This window comes from Branchiostoma lanceolatum, chromosome 1 (genome assembly GCF_035083965.1).
Source record: "Branchiostoma lanceolatum isolate klBraLanc5 chromosome 1, klBraLanc5.hap2, whole genome shotgun sequence".
NCBI classification, from domain to species: domain Eukaryota; kingdom Metazoa; phylum Chordata; class Leptocardii; order Amphioxiformes; family Branchiostomatidae; genus Branchiostoma; species Branchiostoma lanceolatum.
The window spans coordinates 42,864,395-42,883,600 of NC_089722.1; the positions used below are offsets into that span (position 1 = coordinate 42,864,395).

At 39.9% G+C, this 19,206-nt stretch overlaps 1 protein-coding gene across 1 annotated transcript; it reads right to left on the minus strand.

Moving 5' to 3' along the window:
- Positions 1 to 9,095: 9,095 nt before the first annotated feature.
- LOC136427103 (slit homolog 2 protein-like) lies at positions 9,096 to 18,730 on the minus strand. Its single transcript, XM_066415821.1, has 6 exons — positions 18,097 to 18,730; positions 17,088 to 17,241; positions 10,849 to 11,036; positions 10,391 to 10,738; positions 9,524 to 9,673; positions 9,096 to 9,274 (listed from the first exon to the last, which is right to left on the minus strand). The coding sequence occupies exons 1-6, from the start codon at positions 18,728 to 18,730 to the stop codon at positions 9,096 to 9,098; spliced, it is 1,653 nt and encodes a 550-aa protein (XP_066271918.1).
- Between the last annotated feature and the right edge of the window lie 476 nt (positions 18,731 to 19,206).

Genomic DNA, 19,206 nt, shown 5'->3' on the forward strand with positions numbered 1-19,206 from the left:
TTACACACATGCATACATAGCGGAACAATGACATTACATGGTTTAATTAGAAATCAAAATTTAGAAAACTTTACTATTACTTCTGTCTCTCAAATTCATATTCAGTTCTTCAAAAAGTCCTTATTATGTCCTAGCTGGACCTACAGCTATTCATTCTATGTTGCTATTTTTAAATGCTCTTTGAGCCCTGTCTGTGGTTTGTTTAGTCTTCAGATCTATAGCCTCTTGTAGTAATGAAACCGTTTCGAAAATCTGATACTTTACCCACTAGTCCACCCAAAATGGTCTCCACAAGCCTTCCTCTAGCCCATGTAAATAAACATAAAAAACATCTAAAGGTAATACATGTACAGCAGGCACATTCTAAAATTACATAACAGAATAATAACACTATAATCACATTTAAAAAACACTTGTCATTCTGTCTCTAAAACTCAGTTTTTTTACCAGACTTATTATGTGAAGACTATACCTACAACTGTTCATTCCACGTCACTGTTTTTAAAGGCTCTAAGAGTCCTGTCTGTGGTTTGTACTGTCTACAGATCGCGTGATTAACTTTCTTCTGGGTTTGTCCTCTTCAACCAGTAATGTAGAGGCTGGACATGATCTTGCATTGGTCCGTACATCCATCTCAGACACAAATGAATGACATCCCTTCGGAAACCTAAGGTACTACTGCAGTGCTGCTACACAAACTGCAACGTTACTGCTTTGTTACTGTAATCGCATCAGTTACATACACTGTATATCCTCAATATGCTCACAAGAATCAGTATAATCAGAAAGCCAAAACAGCGGTACCTGTCATAGAAGAAAGTAGAATTGTTTTCCTTGTATTCATTGACACATATAAAATATAGCAAAACCAACTAAGCACTTAATGCTGTCGCATACTATTTTGGATCTACCACATCAATCACATGCAGCTGAAATTGACAATACATCAATGGAATATATGCACAGTTTCTTAAATCTTAGTGAAAATCTGGGTAAAACCCATCGCCATGATAGCAAACCTTTGAAATGCCTTAAGGATGATTGTTTAGATTTTTAAGTGTGACTATTATGTAGCCATTAGCGTCAGTGGATAGATTTGTGGCCCCCGTTAGAGGTTGGTCATTGTCATCTACTGGCTCCTTGCAATGACTATCTGCTGGCATCTCATATAGAACATCTTCTGGCCTCATGTACATGGCACCATCTGGCTTCACATACACACAATCAGCATCATCATCATCACCATCACGAGGGGGGGCAGCTTCAGGAAGTGTTTTTATAAATGAGACAAGAGACTTCTTTCTAGGTTTCCCTGGACCTGAACCTTTGGGTTTGGAGGGGTTTGGTGGTGTGTCTACGTCTACATAGTAATGAGGCTCAGATAGAGCTGGCTCTCTGATGCAAGATGGATGTTTGGTACTAGTATTCGAGGCTTGAGTGGAAGCCAAAGACTGCCCCTGCCCTGTCTGATCATGACCACTGGCCACTACAGCAGCTGTCATGTTAGTGTTACTCAAAGCAATGTTGACATTTGGGCCTGAAGGAGGATTCTTGGTCCTCTTTGAGCAGATTGTGAGAACGATGGTAACGATGATGAGTGTGCCAGCTAATGTACCACAGACAGAGGCCATGAGAACAGGCAGAGGGAAACTGAGGACAGATCCATGGGAATCGCTGCTTTCCGTTTTTTGTGAAGTGGTTGCAAGGGGCGAAGCTAGTGTTGCTCTTGCTTTGCCTGTAAGATCTGCTGTTGGGCCAGCATTGGTTTTGGAGTACCAGTGATACTTAGAGGTGATGGTGTAATTATAACTGTCGTTATTTCTTTCTAGTGGGACACCAATGGGACTTGCTGTTGTGAAAACATTGCTTTCCGTATTGACAAGTGAGGAAGATGTTGACACTGCGGAAGAAGTGAAGGTTTGGGTGTCAACAGTCAGTGTTGATACGGTTGGTTCTTCACATATCAATTCCTCAGTATTGATATCTTTCAGCTTCTGTCCCCTGTATTTGGCAGGTCGGTCACAGATTATCTGGTCTTTAAATGAAGGAAATTGAGTGATATGCAGCCTGAAAGGAACCATTCTACAATCACACTGCCAAGGGTTTTGGTCAAGTCTTATGAGGCGAATAGACGCCAACAAGCCATGCGTTGAAGGGGGAATGGCAGACAAATTGTTTGAATAAAGCTCTAAGCGATCGAGTTTTGTCGGATATGCAAATGCACCAGGCTGAATCATTGTTATCTGGTTAGAGTAAAGGTACAACGCTCGCAGCTGGAGTAGATTTGCAAATGTACCGGGCTGAATCACTGTTATCTTGTTATTGGACAGGTGCAACACCTGGAGCTTGGTCAGGTTTGCAAATGCACCAGGCTGAATCATTGTAATCTGTTTAGAGTGAAGGGACAACGTTTGCAGCTGGAGTAGATTTGCAAATGTACCAGGCTGAATCACTGTTATCTTGTTGCTGGACAGGATCAACGTTCGCAGCTGGAGTAGATTTGCAAATGTACCAGGCTGAATCATTGTTATCTTGTTGCTGCACAGGTACAACGCCCGGAGCCTGGTCAGGTTTGCAAATGTACCAGGCTGAATCACTGTTATCTTGTTACTGGACAGGTACAACCATAGCAGCTGGGGTAAATTTGCAAATGTACCAGGCTGAACCATTGTTATCTTGTTTCTGGACAGCTTCAACACTTTTAGCTGGGGTAGATTTGCAAATGTGCGAGCCTGAATCTTTGTTATCTGGTTACCATTCAAATCTAACCAGGAAATGGATGTTGGGAGGTTCTGAGGGATGCTGGTGAGGCCCAGGTTTGGGCAGTCGCAGCGTGATGACGTTGCACAGCTGCAGCCAGCTTCTGGCATGTTGGGCTCCTTCAGGATGATGAGAAGGAAAATAAGCAGGTGTCTCAGCTTTCTTCCCATGTTGACGTGGCACCTAAGCAAAACATTTAAGAAACCTCCTCTGGTAAAATCTGAGCATTTCGAACAGTTCCAAATGGCCTGATATGCAAGAAGGATTGCCCCGCCTTTGTGCTGTTGAGCATGCAGCTCAAGATGTTACTTATTTCAGTTTCAAATTATCAGATTGAACATTTATCCTCAACTTTTTTTCTGCCCTATATGATTGGTTTATAGTTGAATTAATCGAACATGCAATAACGTCCATTGCAGGATATATCTGAATAGCTGAATTATGTTTTCAAAGCAGAAATACACTGTGGACTAAAAGAACAAACGCTAATTTATACGAACAATGTCATTAAGGCATTAATAACTATTCTCCAAATAAAAGGACAAGAGGCGATGACGGTAAACTAGAACTAATTCACGATTAGTATCATACAGCTGCAAGTAGAAACTGATATGGACAAACTATACAAATACTAGTAACAGTAATGAAAAATAATTATCATATGTAACAAAAAGCACATAAAGAAATGTGGGCAAACTACAAAAAAAAACCAGCTGAACCATACAAAACCAAACCATGCAAAACAAAATGAATAACGTTTCTGTTGTGCTTGGAGAATGCGTGATTCAGTACTTACTTACTTATCCTCTTCGTCCCCTCTGAGACATAAGGCTATGACTTGATTAACGTGATTCAGTAGCTGTTCAGTAATTGAGTGATATTTGTGTTGATTGTCTGAAGCTGGTTGTTTGAATATTAACATGGAGGTTGTTTACTCTTTTTGCTTTTCACTGATATTTCCACGACGCCGTCTGGAATTCACAGGTAAAGAGATTTTATATTTCACTTCTTGGATTTCTGTAAGAAAATAGCGGAGCAGGCATGCGAAATTGAATAAAAAGAGGATGAAAAGGCGCTTCTTCTTCCACTACTTATGCCTGAGTATGTTGAGGTTCATACATATTAATGATTGCTATTTTTTTCAAATCAGAGCAAAATCAAGCCAAGAATCCGAAAACCATGATTTAAAAAGATTTGAAGTTGTTTTAGCATTATCACCATCGTCTTTTCACATTGTGCTTCATGTGCTGGACACGAATACTTTGAACGTCAGAAGATTTACTGTTTTGTTTTATTCCATGCCCATGCTTTGTATTTAAGGACCAGAAAGTGATTGTTTTCACTACGTCTAAAGTGCAACAGGAAATAGACCGTGTTCTTATATCTTTAAGGGGATAAATATCCGGCATCTTCATAATCTACAGATCCTTAATATGTGGTTCATTTCTTACAGTCAAAGATGGGAACTCGGGCCGTTTTGTGAATAATGCCTTCAGCCCAAACAAGGCTAATAAAGCGCTCCAAACCATGCTCCCTGCCAACCACGTACGCTCAGGCGAAGTTACATGATTTAAAACAGCTTCGTTAGTGTGCTCATGGGTTCTTTTTTACACCATCATAGCTGCCTTTTCTCGGCATTTTGGTTGCCTTTAATCCGCCTTCATCAGGCAAAATGAACAGCTTATCACGAAGCGATTTGCATTGAATATATTTTCACCTTAAGGTTTATCTAAAATTACCTTTCAAGCTGGTCAGAAAATCTTCATTTGGCAGTTTCTCTCAAGGAGAAAGGAAGTCATGCAGCACTGTCATCAGTCTTCTTGTCGCAGTTGTGGGTCTCAGACTCGAGCTCTGCGTGGCTGTTACGCAACGGATTGTGACAAACAAGATTTGATTAGTCTCACTTATATGGGCGTGTTGATTGCCAAAAGCTGACGTCACGAATGGCGTGAGGTGCTCAAATGAATATTTCAAAAACCCTTCAACCAACTGCAGTGCGTCTCTAGAGGGGACAGTAGAGGTTCTGATGACATCATCAATATGGTTTTGAAACTCATATTTGTTATCATATATTTTCTTCAGCTATCGATATTTATTACAACATCAGTTTGTTTACATTTTCCACTGTTTTCTCTTTAAAAAGAAAACAGTAGAAAATGAAAAGAAACACTTTTCTCTAAGAAAGATCATAGATCCTGGTACCTTGGGTCGTTGCAACACGTTGTTCCGCAATGGAGTTCGACAAACAGTCTTACTGATATGGGTGTGTTGATGGTCTGAAGCTGGCTGTTTGAATATTTACATTTAACATGGAGGTTGTTTACTCTTTTTGCTTTTCACTGAAATTTCCTTGACGCCCTTTGGACCATCCAGAGAAGGACATTAGGCCAGATCAATATAATTTATCGGTTCTCGGAGTTTGACAGAAAAATAATGGAGCAGGAGGACGAAATATAAATAAAAAACAGACAGCAACCCTTGATAGGTCGATGGAGGTTAGAATAACATATCAATTCAGAGTTTAGGAAAATAACCTGGTAAATTCCCTTTAGTCACTGACGAAGAAAGACAGCGGATATATTAAACGTTTATCCAGCTGCTTACGTCTTTTTGCCTAACCTTTGATATACACATATTCCACCACAGTAGCCAACAAGTAACGCGCTAGGCTGGTTACCATTTAAGCAATGATTACAAACTTTAAATGCATTGATGAAATCATCATGTCACAAATGTCACTTTAGGAAACTTAACTGTTTTGTTTATAATTATAATAATAATAATACTGTTTTTTATTCACATTCAAAAACAGTGACAGGGTGGCAGGGTCCCATGTAGGGACCCTGAATTGGTCTGTCAACTTTACACATTTAAAACATGTTTAAAACTACATTATTGCACACTGTTGACAGCACATACATTATTACAATTAAAAATTTCTTCCTCTAACTTCACGAATTAAAAGTTACACACATTCGTAGTGTATCGTACTAAGCTCGTGGCAGCCGGTCAGATTTTACAGTTCGTTTTATTCCATGCCCAGTTTTTTAAGGAACAGAAAACGTTTTTTTTACTCCGTCTGAAATACAACAAAAATAGAGCCCGTTGGCTGGTGGAAAACACCCCCAACCCCCAATCTTTTAAGTGAAACATCTTTTAAAAATGCCAAGACCAAGATCGATGCCTTTCAGTGATTTGATCAGGTTGGTAACATTTGAAAATATTTTCTTTTTTTACACAATGTCATGCCAACGTCATTCTTTCTCACCAACGTCTTAGTGGCCTTCATAATGGCATCATGAATTTCTTTTCACAAGGTGATTTGATTTCTGAAAATACTTATTACAATAATATTTATCTAAACCTACCTTGGTCAATATGGTTTAGTAGGCACTTTCTTACTGGGAAAGGAAGTCAGGAAGGACTATCTTCAGTCGCCTTGTTACTTGTGTGCCTCATGGATGCTGTGGCGGCTTTTACGCAACGGATCATGACAAAAACAATTCTTAATTAGTCTCAGTTAATGGGCGTGTTGATGTCTGAAGCTGACGTCACGAATGGCGTTAAGCTACTCAAATGGGTATTTCACAGGCGCCATCTGTCGGGAAGTCGACCGACTGCAGCGCGTCTCTTTGGAGGAGGTAATAAAATATGAGTGCTATGACATCATCTAATAGTATGTAGTTTCAAAACATATATTCTTAAGAATAAGAATCAATTAAGAACTTGGTGTAGCTCGTAGAGTTTGGACTAATCTTCACAAACTATTGATTTTCCCAATCGTTGCCAACCATGAAAAGAATTACTCTGCATTTACTCTTTTACATGATTAACTAAAGGCTCTGAATTGTCAATTTTATTGGCTATCTTAATTAAACTTTGACTTGTAGAACCGATTCTGAAGTTTCTGACCTTTGCATATATCTAATTGGCAAAATGACCAACCACCATAGCCTAGTATTCATTCCCGTTTTAGCGTCAGTTCTACAAACATTAAATTTTTCTATCGGATCCGTAAGCTTTGGGGTCTTGCAGCTTTAATTGCAGCGTGTCCGGGTTAAAGAATCATAACCTTTCTTCGGAAACTGGAGATTCGGGAGCTCAAATCCTCCCGTTTTGGCTTAATATTGGTTTGCACACTACCTAAATGGGTTACATTCATCCAGAGGAGATATATTTGGGGAGAGCCACACCATGAGCATGTTAAAGAACCCATCACACTGATCGAGAAAGTAGAAGTCCATATCGGAGTGATTGGATCAAACCATATAGTCGTACGCAGCCTCCTAATTACTGCAGAAAACTGGTGTGTTACACCATGAGGCGGTTTATTTGTTGATTCATATCAGATAGATGGTTGTCAATTAAATCAGATTCCAAGCACCAGGTTTTTATCATGATGCTATAACTTTATTTCATCTTTTTCATCATTAATTTCTTCTTACAGTTAGCGTCATGGTACAAACTTTTCATGTCTCAATATGCTTACATTTGGAAGTCACCCTGTTGGTACATAATTTTTAGTTAACTTCTCAGCATGCGTGCATTTGAATTTGACAGTTATTTTTTTTTTACAAAAATTTCAATTGGTTTCTAAAATCTGACCCTTACCTCTTCCCTCATGACCTCAATGAAAAGCGGCCTGCGTGCCGATTTGAGCTTATCATGAATAAACAAAGGTTCAAACAAACAAACAAAACCTGCATGTATTTGGCTGTTAGCATTTGGTATAGAATTTTCAATTGACTTTTCAACATGAATACATTCCGCCTTTTGGTACGAAAATTTCAATCAATCATGCGTTTATTTGGAGGAAACAAAGTATGACCAAATATGGTCTACTTTGTTTACTTTAATACATTGTTCTTGGTAAAATGTTCTCAGTGATCAGTTTGAAAATGGAAACTTTTGCTAAAAACTACTGCTACCTAATCCTTAAGCGGTATGCATATACACTCCACTAGTCTCCATGAATTCCATATGAACAAATAAAACAAAACATCAATTGTCACTACAGCAGGCACATTCTGAAATGACATAACAGAATAATTACACTGCATGGAAAGAACACCGTCTTGTTACTTCTGTCTCAAACAACCCTATTCAGTTCCTTTATCCGTCCTTGCCAACTACTGGTACTTTATCCATTACTGATAAATATACAACTTATCCATAGGTACTACTGCTTATTTTACACATTCTGAAATTACATAACAAAACCATGACATTAAATGGTTTGATTAGAAATCAAAATTTATAAAACTTGACTATTACTTCTGTCTCTCAAATTCATATTCAGTTCTTCAAAAAGTCCTTACTTTGTCACAGCTGGACCTACAGCTATTCATTCTATGTTGCTGCTTTTAAATGCTCTTTGAGCCCTGTCTGTGGTATGTACAGTTTTCAGATCTATTGCCTCTAGTAGTAATGAAACCGTTTCGAAAATCTGATATTTTGTCCACTAGTCCACCCAAAATGGTCTCCACAAGCCTTCCTCTAGCCCATGTAAATAAACATAAAAAACATCTAAAGGAAATGCATGTACAGCAGGCACGTTCTGAAATTACATAACAGAATAATAACATTATAATCACAGTTAAAAAACACTTGTCACTTCTGTCTCTAAAACTCCTATTCAGTTTTTTTTACCAGACTTATCATGTGAAGACTGTACCTGCAACTGTTCATTCCACGTCACTGTTTTTAAAGGCTCTTAGATATAGAGTCCTGTCCGGGTTTGTACAGTCTACAGATTGTTTTCTTCATTGACTTTGTTATGGGCTTGTCCTCTTCTACCAGTAATCTAACCAATAATCTAGAAGCATAAGAGCGCTGTGGCTATACCACGTCCGACTGGCGCTTACAATGGGAGGATGGACTCCTTAAAACTTTGGTCCATGCAAGAAATTGCATTGGGCCATACATCCATCACAAATACAAATGAATGACATCCCTTCGCAAACCTACGATACTTCTTCGGTGCTGCTACACAAACTGCAATGTTACTGCTTTGTTACTGTAATCTCATTACATCTACTGTATATCCACAAAATTTCCAAAAGAAACAGTACAACTACAGAGCCAAAACAGCACTGCCCGTCACAAAAGACAATCAGTTACCTTGTATGTAATGACACATATAAAAGACAATAAAGCCAATTAAGCGTTTACTAGAATCACACAAGACAATTATAAGACGCTCATTCTCCATGATGTGTCACATGCAGCTGAAGTTGTTCACAAATATTTGACAATGCATCAATAAAATATATAGACACATTTCTTTTAATCTTAGAGAAAATTCAAGGTAAATACCAATTAACCGTTGAAATGACTTAAGAATGGTTGTTAAGACATTTAGGTTCTACTATCATGTAACCATTAGCATCAGTGGGTAAATTCGTGGCCTCTGTTGGAGGCTGGTCATTGACATATACTGGCTCCTCGCTTTGACTATTTGCTGGCATCTCATACAGGACATCTTCTGGCCTCATGTACAGGGCACCATCTGGTTCTACATACACACAATCATCATCATCATCATAGTCACCATCACGAGGAGGGGCAGCTTCAGGAAGTGTTTTTCTAAATGAGACAAGAGATTTCTTTTTAGGTTTCCCTGGACCTGAACCTTTGGGTTTAGTGGGGTTTGGTGATGTGTCTACATCTACATAGTAATGAGGCTCATGTACAGCTGGCTCTCTGATGCAAGATGAATGTTTGGTGCTAGTATTCAAGGCTTGAGTGGAAGCCAAAGACTGACCCTCCCCTGTCTGATCATGACCACTGGCCACTACAGCAGCTGTCATGTTAGTGTTACTCAAAGCAATGTTGACATTTGGGCCTGAAGGAGGATTCTTGGTCCTCTTTGACCAGATTGTGAGAACGATGGTAACGATGATGAGTGTGCCAGCTAATGTACCACAGATGGAGCCAATGAGAACATGTAGGGGATAACAAGGGGCAGATCCGTGGGAGCCGTTGCCTTCTGGTTTGTCAGAAGTTCCCATGACGGAAATGGGGGGAGTTGCCTGTGCCATTGTAACAGTTGATACCACTTTCTGTTGAGTAATGGCAGGCAGTGGGTCAAAGGTGGAACCAATTGCTGTTGGGCCAGAATGGCTTTCTGGGCTGCCAAATGTAGATGTTGATGTTGACACTACAGTTGAAGCAAATAAGTGTTTGGCATCAACAGGTGGTGTTGATTTGGTTCTGTCTTTACATATCAGATCTTTGGGACTGACATCTTCAAGGCTTTGTCCCGAGAGGTTGTTTGGTTCGGCACATATTATCTGTCTTGCAAACGAAGGAGATTCGATCATTTTTTGCCGAAAGGGTGCCATCTTACAGTCACACTGCCAGGGGTTGTTGTGAATCTTTACGACAGGAATAGATGCCAACATGGTATATGCCGACAGCGTAAGGACAGATATCCGATTGGAGTAAAGGTACAACCAAAAAAGGTTGGGTAGATTTGCAAATGCACCCGGCTGAATCGTTGTTATCTGGTTGGAGCAAAGGGACAACTCTCCTAGCACGGGTAGATTTGCAAATGTGCCTGCCTGAATCACTGTTATCTTGTTGGAGGAAACGTACAACACTGTTAGCTGGTTTAGGGTTGTAAATGAACCAGACTCAATCGTTGTTATGTTGTTATTGGACAGACTCAGCACTTCTAGCTGGGATAGATTTGCAAGTGTCCCAGGCTGAATCATTGTTATCTGGTTGTAGTGAATGTACAACGTGTGTAGCTGGGGTAGATTTGCAAATGCACCAGGTTGAACCGTTGTTATCTTGTTGTAGGACAAGTACAACTCTTGGAGACTGGGTAGATCTACAAATGCACCCGCCTTTATCATTGCTATCTGGTTGTAGTAAATGTACAACGTGTGCAGCCGGGGTAGATTTGCAAATGCACCAGGTTGAACCATTGTTATATTGTTGTAGGACAGGTGCAACTCTTGGAGACTGGGTAGATCTACAAATGCACCCGCCTTTATCATTGTTATCTGGTTTTGGGACAGGTACAACACCTGGAGCTGGGATAAATTTGCAAATGCACCAGGATGATTATTGATATCTGGTTACCATTCAAATCTAACTGGTAAATAGTTGTTGGGAGGTTCTGAGGGATGCTGGTGAGGCCCAGGTTTGGGCAATCACAGCGTGATGATGGTGCACAGCTGCAGCCAGCTTCCGGCATGTTGGGCTCCTTCAGAATGAGGAGAAGGAAAATCAGCAGGTGTTGCAGCTTTCTTCCCATGTTGTCATGGCATCTAAACAAACAAAACACATTAAGGAAGCTCCTCTGTTAAGATCTGAGCTTTTTAAACAGTTTCAAATAGCCTGATATGCAATTATTATAATGATTCCCCCTCCCCAGAGATGCAGCCGAAGTAGTTATTTGTTTCAGTTCCAACTGAACCGTTTGAACATTTATTCTGATGATATATCTGATTGGTTAATTGTAATTTCATTAATCACTCAATAGAATACATTGCAACATATATCGAAATAGCTGAATTAAGGTTTCTAAGCAGACATATGCTGTGAGCTATAAGAATAATCGATAATCTATACAAACGACACTAATAACTATTATACAGCAAAAGGGACAAAAAGCGATGATGATAAGCTACATATAGAAGCAATAGATTTATAGTCAGTATCACACAACTGAAAGCAGAAACTAAAATGGACAAACTATTCAAATACTAGTAATAGAAACTCTATTGCCATATGTAACTAAAATCACAAAAAGAAATGTGGGAAAACTATTCAAAAACAACCAAACCATGATACAAGACAAAACCATGCATAACGATATGAATAGTGATATCAGCAAACCTGTTTCTGTTGTCCTTGGAGAATACGTGCTTCAGAAGCTGTTGAATAACGTGGTGCGACAAACAGTCTTGCATTTGCCCTACTGATATGGTTTTGTTGATTGTCTGCTGGCTGTTTGAATATTAACGTTTAATATGGAGATCGATTGTTTACTCTTTTTGCTTTTGACTGATTCAGCTGTCATTGGAGAATACGCGCTTCATTAGCTGTGCGGGCGACAGTTTCAAATTAGTCTTACTAATATGGATGAATCTGGCTGTTTGAATATCGATATTTAACATGTTGATATGTCTTTTTGTTTGCTTGTTTGAACCTTTGTTTATTCACGCGAAGCTCAAATCGGCACACAGGCCGCTTTTCGTTGTGTTCAGTGTCTGAAGCTGGCTGTTTGAATACTAATATTTGACATGGAGGTTGTTTCCTTTTTTGCTTTTATTGATATTGTGACGCTGTTTGGAGCTTCAAGATAAGGTGCTCGAGATTAGGCCACGTCAATTTGATTTCTTCGTTTTCTATTTTTTTGCAGGAAAATAACGGAGCGAGCAGGCGACAAAGTCGAACATGGGACTCTGTGATAGACCAGGAAAATTTTACCACTCGTACATCAAGGTCAAAATACTAAAGGTCAACATACTAGTAGGCTGGTTGATGTTCTGAATAATGAAATTTAAACTCTTAGTCTTTCTATAAATGGATGAAACTATAACAACAGGTAAGACTTTGTTTCAAATCTTGGTAGAAAAATATAATCATTTTGAGTTCGTTAAGATATCGTTATTTCTCTTTCTGAAAATCAGTAAAAATGAAGCTATGAATCCAAAAACAAACAAATCAACTTTGCACGGCCTAAGAATGAGAGAGAATACAAAGAAGGTCCAAAGGCCACTTCAGACTCTGGGTTAGATAAGTAGACCTGAAAAGCACTCTTATCCTCCTGTCCCTGAGTCAGAAACACAATGATTGATTGAGAAAAGCTCGACTCTGTAAGTGAGGGCTAATTGACCCATTCTGAAGAGCAGAGGACTAATAGTACTGCTCGGAAATATCCCCTACCTCCTTTTTCATAAGTGAGAAGGGCCCGGCAGGTGTTTGATCCCGTGAGAAGCTTTATCCAAGTTGACTTTCTTCTGCACAACCTCGCTTCGTTCTTTCCTCCATGTTTACAGCGAATGTTTATTTGATGATTTACCTTCCATTGTGGCAAAATAAATGCATTTTCATAATGTGAGTTGATTTGCGAAAAGACTTACCTTAAGATTTAGCCATAGTTCTATACGTACCTGTCAAGTTGGTTAGAATATTTTCAGTTGGCACCTTCTCCCATGGAGAAAGGAAGTCACGAAGGACTGTCCTCAGTCTTTCTATCGCAGTTGTGCCTCTCGAACTTGAGCTCTGCGTGGCTGATTAGTCTCGCTTGTATGGGCGTGCTGATTGTCTGAAGCTGACGTCACGAGTGAAGTGAAGGTGCTCCAATGAACGTTTCACAGGCGCCATCTGTCGACGAATCGACCAACTGCAGTGGGTTTCTCAGCGAATGGTCTTTGAAGTAAGATTATCATGACATTATCCACGTCGTTTTGCAATTGATATTTTGCACCTTTTTGTTCTTTGTCATCATTATTCAATATTCAATAAACCTTCACTTCTTTATCGGCAAAAAAACCCCACAGGTCTCTGATCTTGATACCATAAGTGCACTTCTTTAAAGAGAGATTGTCGATCTGGAAGAATAGATCATGTTAGTATAAGACTAGGTGTAGCTTCTAAAGTATAGACTGGATCCTACTACAAACCATTCACTTTCCCACTTGCTTCCAACCATTATCCTGAGACCTTAGACCTTAGGTCCTCCTGTGCCGCAGGCACATTGGGCAGCATGCTTCCATCTTGACCGGTCGGTCGCCGCTTCTTGGGCCCCTTCCCATGGGATTCCTGCTCTTTTTAGATCCCCTAGGAAGGTCCGGCGCCAGGTCTTCTTAGGCCTGCCTCTTTTCCTTTTGCCTCCTGGTGGCACCCAGGTCATTGCAATCTTCGAGTGTCGTTCTATCGGTAGACGCAAGAAGTGACCTGTCAGTTGCATTCTCTTGCTGGTTATGATGTCTCGCAGTGGATCACGGTGATTTGATTTCTGAAAATACTTACAATAAGTGTTATGCAAACTTACCTTGCTCAATATGATTTTAGATGATTTTCGTAGTGGGCAAGGAAATGATGACAAGAACCCTCTGTCCTCAGTCTTCTTGTTCCGGCGTGCCCCATAGTTGCTGTGCGGCTGCTACGCAACAGATCGTGACAAAAACAATTCTTAATCAGTCTCACGTATATGGGCGTGTTGATTTCCGAAGCTGACGTCACGAATGGCATTAAGCTACTCAAATGGATATTACACAGGCGCCATCTGTCAAAAAATCGACCGACTGCAGCGCGTCTCTTTGAAGGAGGTAATAAAATATGATTGCTATGACATCATCTAACAGTGTATAGTTTCAAAACATATATTCGTAAGAATAAGAATCAATTAAGAGCTTGGTGTAGCTCGTAGAGGTTGGACTAATCTTGATCACAAACTATTGATTTTCCCAATCGTTGCCAACCATGAAAAGAATTACTCTGCATTTACTCTTTTATATGATTCACTAAAGGCTCTGAATTGTCAATTTTATTGGCTATCTGAAACCTTGACTTGTAGAACCGATTCTAAAGTTTCTGACCTTTGCATATGTCTAATTGGCAAAATGACCAACCTCCATAGCCTGGTATTCATTCCCATTTTAGCTTCAGTTCTACAAACATTGAATTTTTCTATGAGACCCGTTAGCTTTGGGGTCTTGGTTTCTTATGAAAATGGTACCTGCAGCTTTAATTGCAGCGTGTCCGGTTTAAAGAATTATAACCTTTCTTCGGGAACTGGAGATTGGGAGCTCAAATCCCGCCCGTTTTAGCTTAATATTGGTTTGCACACTACCTAAATGGGTTACATTCATCCAGAGGAGATATATTTGGGGAGAGCCACACCATGAGCGTGTTAAAGAACCCATCACACTGATCGAGAAAGTAGAGGTCCATATCGGAGTGATTGGATCAAACCATATAGTCGTACGCAGCCTCCTAATTACTGCAGAAAACTGGTGAGGTTGATTCATATCAGATAGATGGTAGTCAATTAAATCAGATTCCAAGCACCAGGTTTTTATCATGGTGCTATAACTTTATTTCATCTTTTTCATCATTAGCTTCCTGTTGCAGTTAGCCTCTTGGTGCAAACTTTTCATGTCTCAATATGCTTACATTTGGAAGTCACCCTACTGGTACATAATCTTTAGTTAACTTCTCAACATGCGTGCATTTGAATTTGACAGTTATTTTTTGACAGTTAAATTTTCAATTGGTTTCTAAACCTGCATGTATTTGGCTGTCAGCATTTGGTATGGAATTTTCAATTGACTTCTCAACATGATAATCATTACATTCGGCCTTTTGGTACATGATTCTTAATCTCAACTTGAATACATTCGGCTTTTTGGTACGAAAATTTCAATCAATCATGCGTTTATTGTGAGGAAGCAAAGTATGACCAAATATGGTCTACTTTGTTTACCTTAATACATTGTTCTTGGTAAAATGTTCTCAGTGATCAGTGTGAAAATGGAAATTTCTGCTAAAAACTACTGCTACTCTATCCTTAAGTGGTATGCATATACACTCCACTAAGTTAAAGTCCTCCCGCGCCACTTGGTGGAACATATGGCGGCGCCCATCTCCGATTCTCAGCCCTTGGGCCACAGAACTTTGTGCAAGTTTCTACAGCAGGGGGCTAGTCCGCTGGTAGTGATGTGTGTTTAACTTCCATACTCCTTCCCAAATGCTGAGTGCTAAGCAGAGAAAGCAGTAAGTACCATTTTTAAAGTCTTTGGTATGACCCGGCCGGGGTTCGAACTCACGACCTACCGTGTGCAAGGCGAACACTCTACCCACTAGGCCATTGCACCGGTACACTCCACTAGTCTCGATGAATTCCATATGAATAAATAAAACAAAACATCCATTGTCACTACAGCAGGCACATTCTGAAATGACATAGCAGAATAATTACACTGGATGAAAAGAACACCGTCTTGTTACTTCTGTCTCAAAAGAACCCTATCCAATTCCTTTATCCGTCCTACTGGCACTTTGTCAGTTACTGATAAATATACAACTTACCCAGGTACTACTGCTTACACATTCTGAAAATACATAACAGAACCATGACATTAAATGGTTTCATTAGAAATCAAAATTTAGAAAACTTTACTATTACTTCTGTCACTCAAATTCATATTCAGTTCATCAAAAAGTCCTTACTATGTCAGAACTGGACCTACAGCTATTCATTTTATGTTGCTGTTTTTGAATGCTTTTTGAGCCCTGTCTGTGGTTCGTACAGTCTTCAGATCTATAGCCTCTTGTAGTAATGAAACCGTTTCGAAAATCTGATAATTTGTCCACTAGTCCACCCAAAAAGACGTGCTCCACAAGTCTTCCTTTAGTCCATGTAGATAAACATAAAAAACATCTAAAGGTAATACATGTACAGCAGGCACATTCTAAAATTACATAACAGAATAATAACACTATAATCACATTTGAAAAACACTTGTCATTCTGTCTCTAAAACTCAGTTTTTTTACCAGACTTATTATGTGAAGACTATACTTACAACTGTTCATTCCACGTCACTGTTTTTAAAGGCTCTTAGAGTCCTGTCTTTGGTTCGTACTGTCTACAAGTCAACTCTACATATTGTTTTCTTCATTGACTTTGTTCTGGGTTTGTCCTCTTCTACCAGTAATCTAACCAGTAATATAGAAGCATAAGAGTGCTGTGGCTATCCCATGCCTGGCGCTTACAATGGGAGGATGGACTCCTTAAAAGAAATTGCATTGGGCCATACATCCATCACAAATACAAATGAATGACATCCCTTCGCAAACCTAAGGTACTACTGCAGTGCTGCTACATAAACTGCAATGTTACTGCTTTGTTACTGTAATCGCATCAGTTACATCTACTGTTTATCCACAAAATGCCCACAAGAATCAGTATAATCACAAAGCCAAAACAGCAGTGCCTGTCATAGAAGAAAGTAGAATTTTTTTCCTTGTATTCATTGACACATATAAAATAAAGTAAAACCAACTAAGCACTTAATGCTGTCGCGTACTATTTTGGATCTACCACATCAATCACATGCAGCTGAAGTTGACAATGCATCAATGGAATATATGCACAGTTTCTTAAATCTTAGTGAAAATCTGGGTAAAACCCATCGCCATGATTAATAGCAAACCTTTGAAATGCCTTAAGGATGGTTGTTAAGACATTTAGGTTCTACTATCATGTAACCATTAGCATCAGTGGGTAAATTTGTGGCCTCTGTTGGAGGCTGGTCATTGACATATATTGGCTCCTCGCATTGACTATTTGCTGGCATCTCATACAGGACATCTTCTGGCCTCATGTACAGGGCACCATCTGGTTCTACATACACACAATCATCATCATCATCATCACCATCACGAGGAGGGGCAGCTTCAGGAAGTGTTTTTCTAAATGAGACAAGAGACTTCTTTTTAGGTTTCCCTGGACCTGAACCTTTGGGTTTAGTGGGGTTTGGTGATGTGTCTACATCTACATAGTAATGAGGCTCAGGTACAGCTGGCTCTCTGATGCTAGATGAATGTTTGGTACTAGTATTCAAGGCTTGAGTGGAAGCCAAAGACTGCCCCTGCCCTGTCTGATCATGACCACTGGCCACTACAGCAGCTGTCATGTTAGTGTTACTCAAAGCAATGTTGACATTTGGTCCTGAAGGAGGATTCTTGGTCCTCTTTGACCAGATTGTGAGAACGATGGTAACGATGATGAGTGTGCCAGCTAATGTACCACAGATGGAGCCAATGAGAACATGTAGGGGATAACAAGGGGCAGATCCATGGGAGCCGTTGCCTTCTGGTTTGTTAGAAGTTCCCATGACGGGAATGGGGGGAGTTGCCTGTGCCATTGTAACAGTTGTTACCACTTTCTGTTGAGTAACGGCAGGCAGTGGGTCAAAGGTGGAACCAATTGCTGTTGGGCCAGAATGGCTTTCTGGGTTGCCAAATGTAGATGTTGATGTTGACACTACAGTTGAAGCAAATAAGTGTTTGGCATCAACAGGTGGTGTTGATTTGGTTCTGTCTTTACATATCAGATCTTCGGGACTGACATCTTCAAGGAGTTGTCCCGAGAGGTTGTTTGGTTGGGCACATATTATCTGTCTTTCAAACGAATGAGATTCGATCATTTTTTGCCGAAAGGGTGCCATCTCACAGTCACACTGCCAGGGGTTGTTGTGAATCTTTACGACAGGAATAGATGCCAACATGGTATATGCCGACAGGGGGAGAACAGATATCTGATTGGAGGAAAGGTACAACCGATGGAGTTTGGGTAGATTTGCAAATGTACCAGGCTGAATCATTGTAATCTTGTTGAAGGATAGGGACAACACTTGTAGCAGGGGTAGATTTGCAAATGTACCCGCCTGAACCATTGTTATCTTGTTAAAGCGCAGGGACATCACTTCCAGCAGGGGTAGATTTGCAAATGCACCCGGCTGAATCGTTGTTATATGGTTGTAGAAAAGGGACAGCTCTTGTAGCCGGGGGAGGTTTGCAAATGTATTGGTCTGAATCTTTGTTATCTTGTTGGAAGAAAGGGATAGCTTTTGTAGCCGGGGTAGATCTGCAAGTGCACCAGGTTGAATCACTATTATCTTGTTCCTGTAAAGGTTCAACTCTTTGAGCTTGGGTAGATTTGTGAATGTACCAGACTGAATCATTTCAATTTTGTTCTGGCTCAGATCCAAAACTTTTAGCTTGGGTAGATTTGCAAATGTACGAGCCTGAATCTTTGTTATCTGGTTACCATTCAAATCTAACCAGGAAATGGATGTTGGGAGGTTCTGAGGGATGCTGGTGAGGCCCAGGTTTGGGCAGTCGCAGCTTGATGATGGTGCACAGCTGCAGCCAGCTTCTGGCATGTTGGGCTCCTTCAGGATGATGAGAAGGAAAATAAGCAGGTGTCTCAGCTTTCTTCCCATGTTGACGTGGCACCTAAGCAAAACATTTAAGAAACCTCCTCTGGTAAAATCTGAGCATTTCGAACAGTTCCAAATGGCCTGATATGCAAGAAGGATTGCCCCGCCTTTGTGCTGTTCATGCAGCTCAAGATGTTACTTATTTCAGTTTCAAATTATCAGATTGAACATTTATCCTCAACTTTTTTTCTGCCCTATATGATTGGTTTATAGTTGAATTCATCGAACATGCAATAACGTCCATTGCAGGATATATCTGAATAGCTGAATTATGTATTCAAAGCAGAAATACACTGTGGACTAAAAGAACAAACGCTAATTTATACGAACAATGTCATTAAGGCATTAATAACTATTCTCCAAATAAAAGGACAAGAGGCGATGACGGTAAACTAGAACTAATTCACGATTATTATCATACAGCTGCAAGTAGAAACTAATATGGACAAACTATACAAATACTAGTAACAGTAATGAAA

What these genes read in the sequence shown, in the direction of transcription:
- LOC136427103 (XM_066415821.1), bottom strand. Translation starts at nt 18,730, where the DNA reads ATGGGAAGAAAGCTGAGACACCTGCTTATTTTCCTTCTCATCATCCTG. An exon ending in ATGAGGCCAGAAGATGTCCT is followed by an intron (nt 11,037 to 17,087) that starts GTATGAGATGCC and finishes TTGTTTGTTTAG; the next exon opens with ATGCCATGACAACATGGGAA. An exon ending in TTACCAGTTAGATTTGAATG is followed by an intron (nt 10,739 to 10,848) that starts GTAACCAGATAT and finishes GTGCATTTGTAG; the next exon opens with ATCTACCCAGTCTCCAAGAG.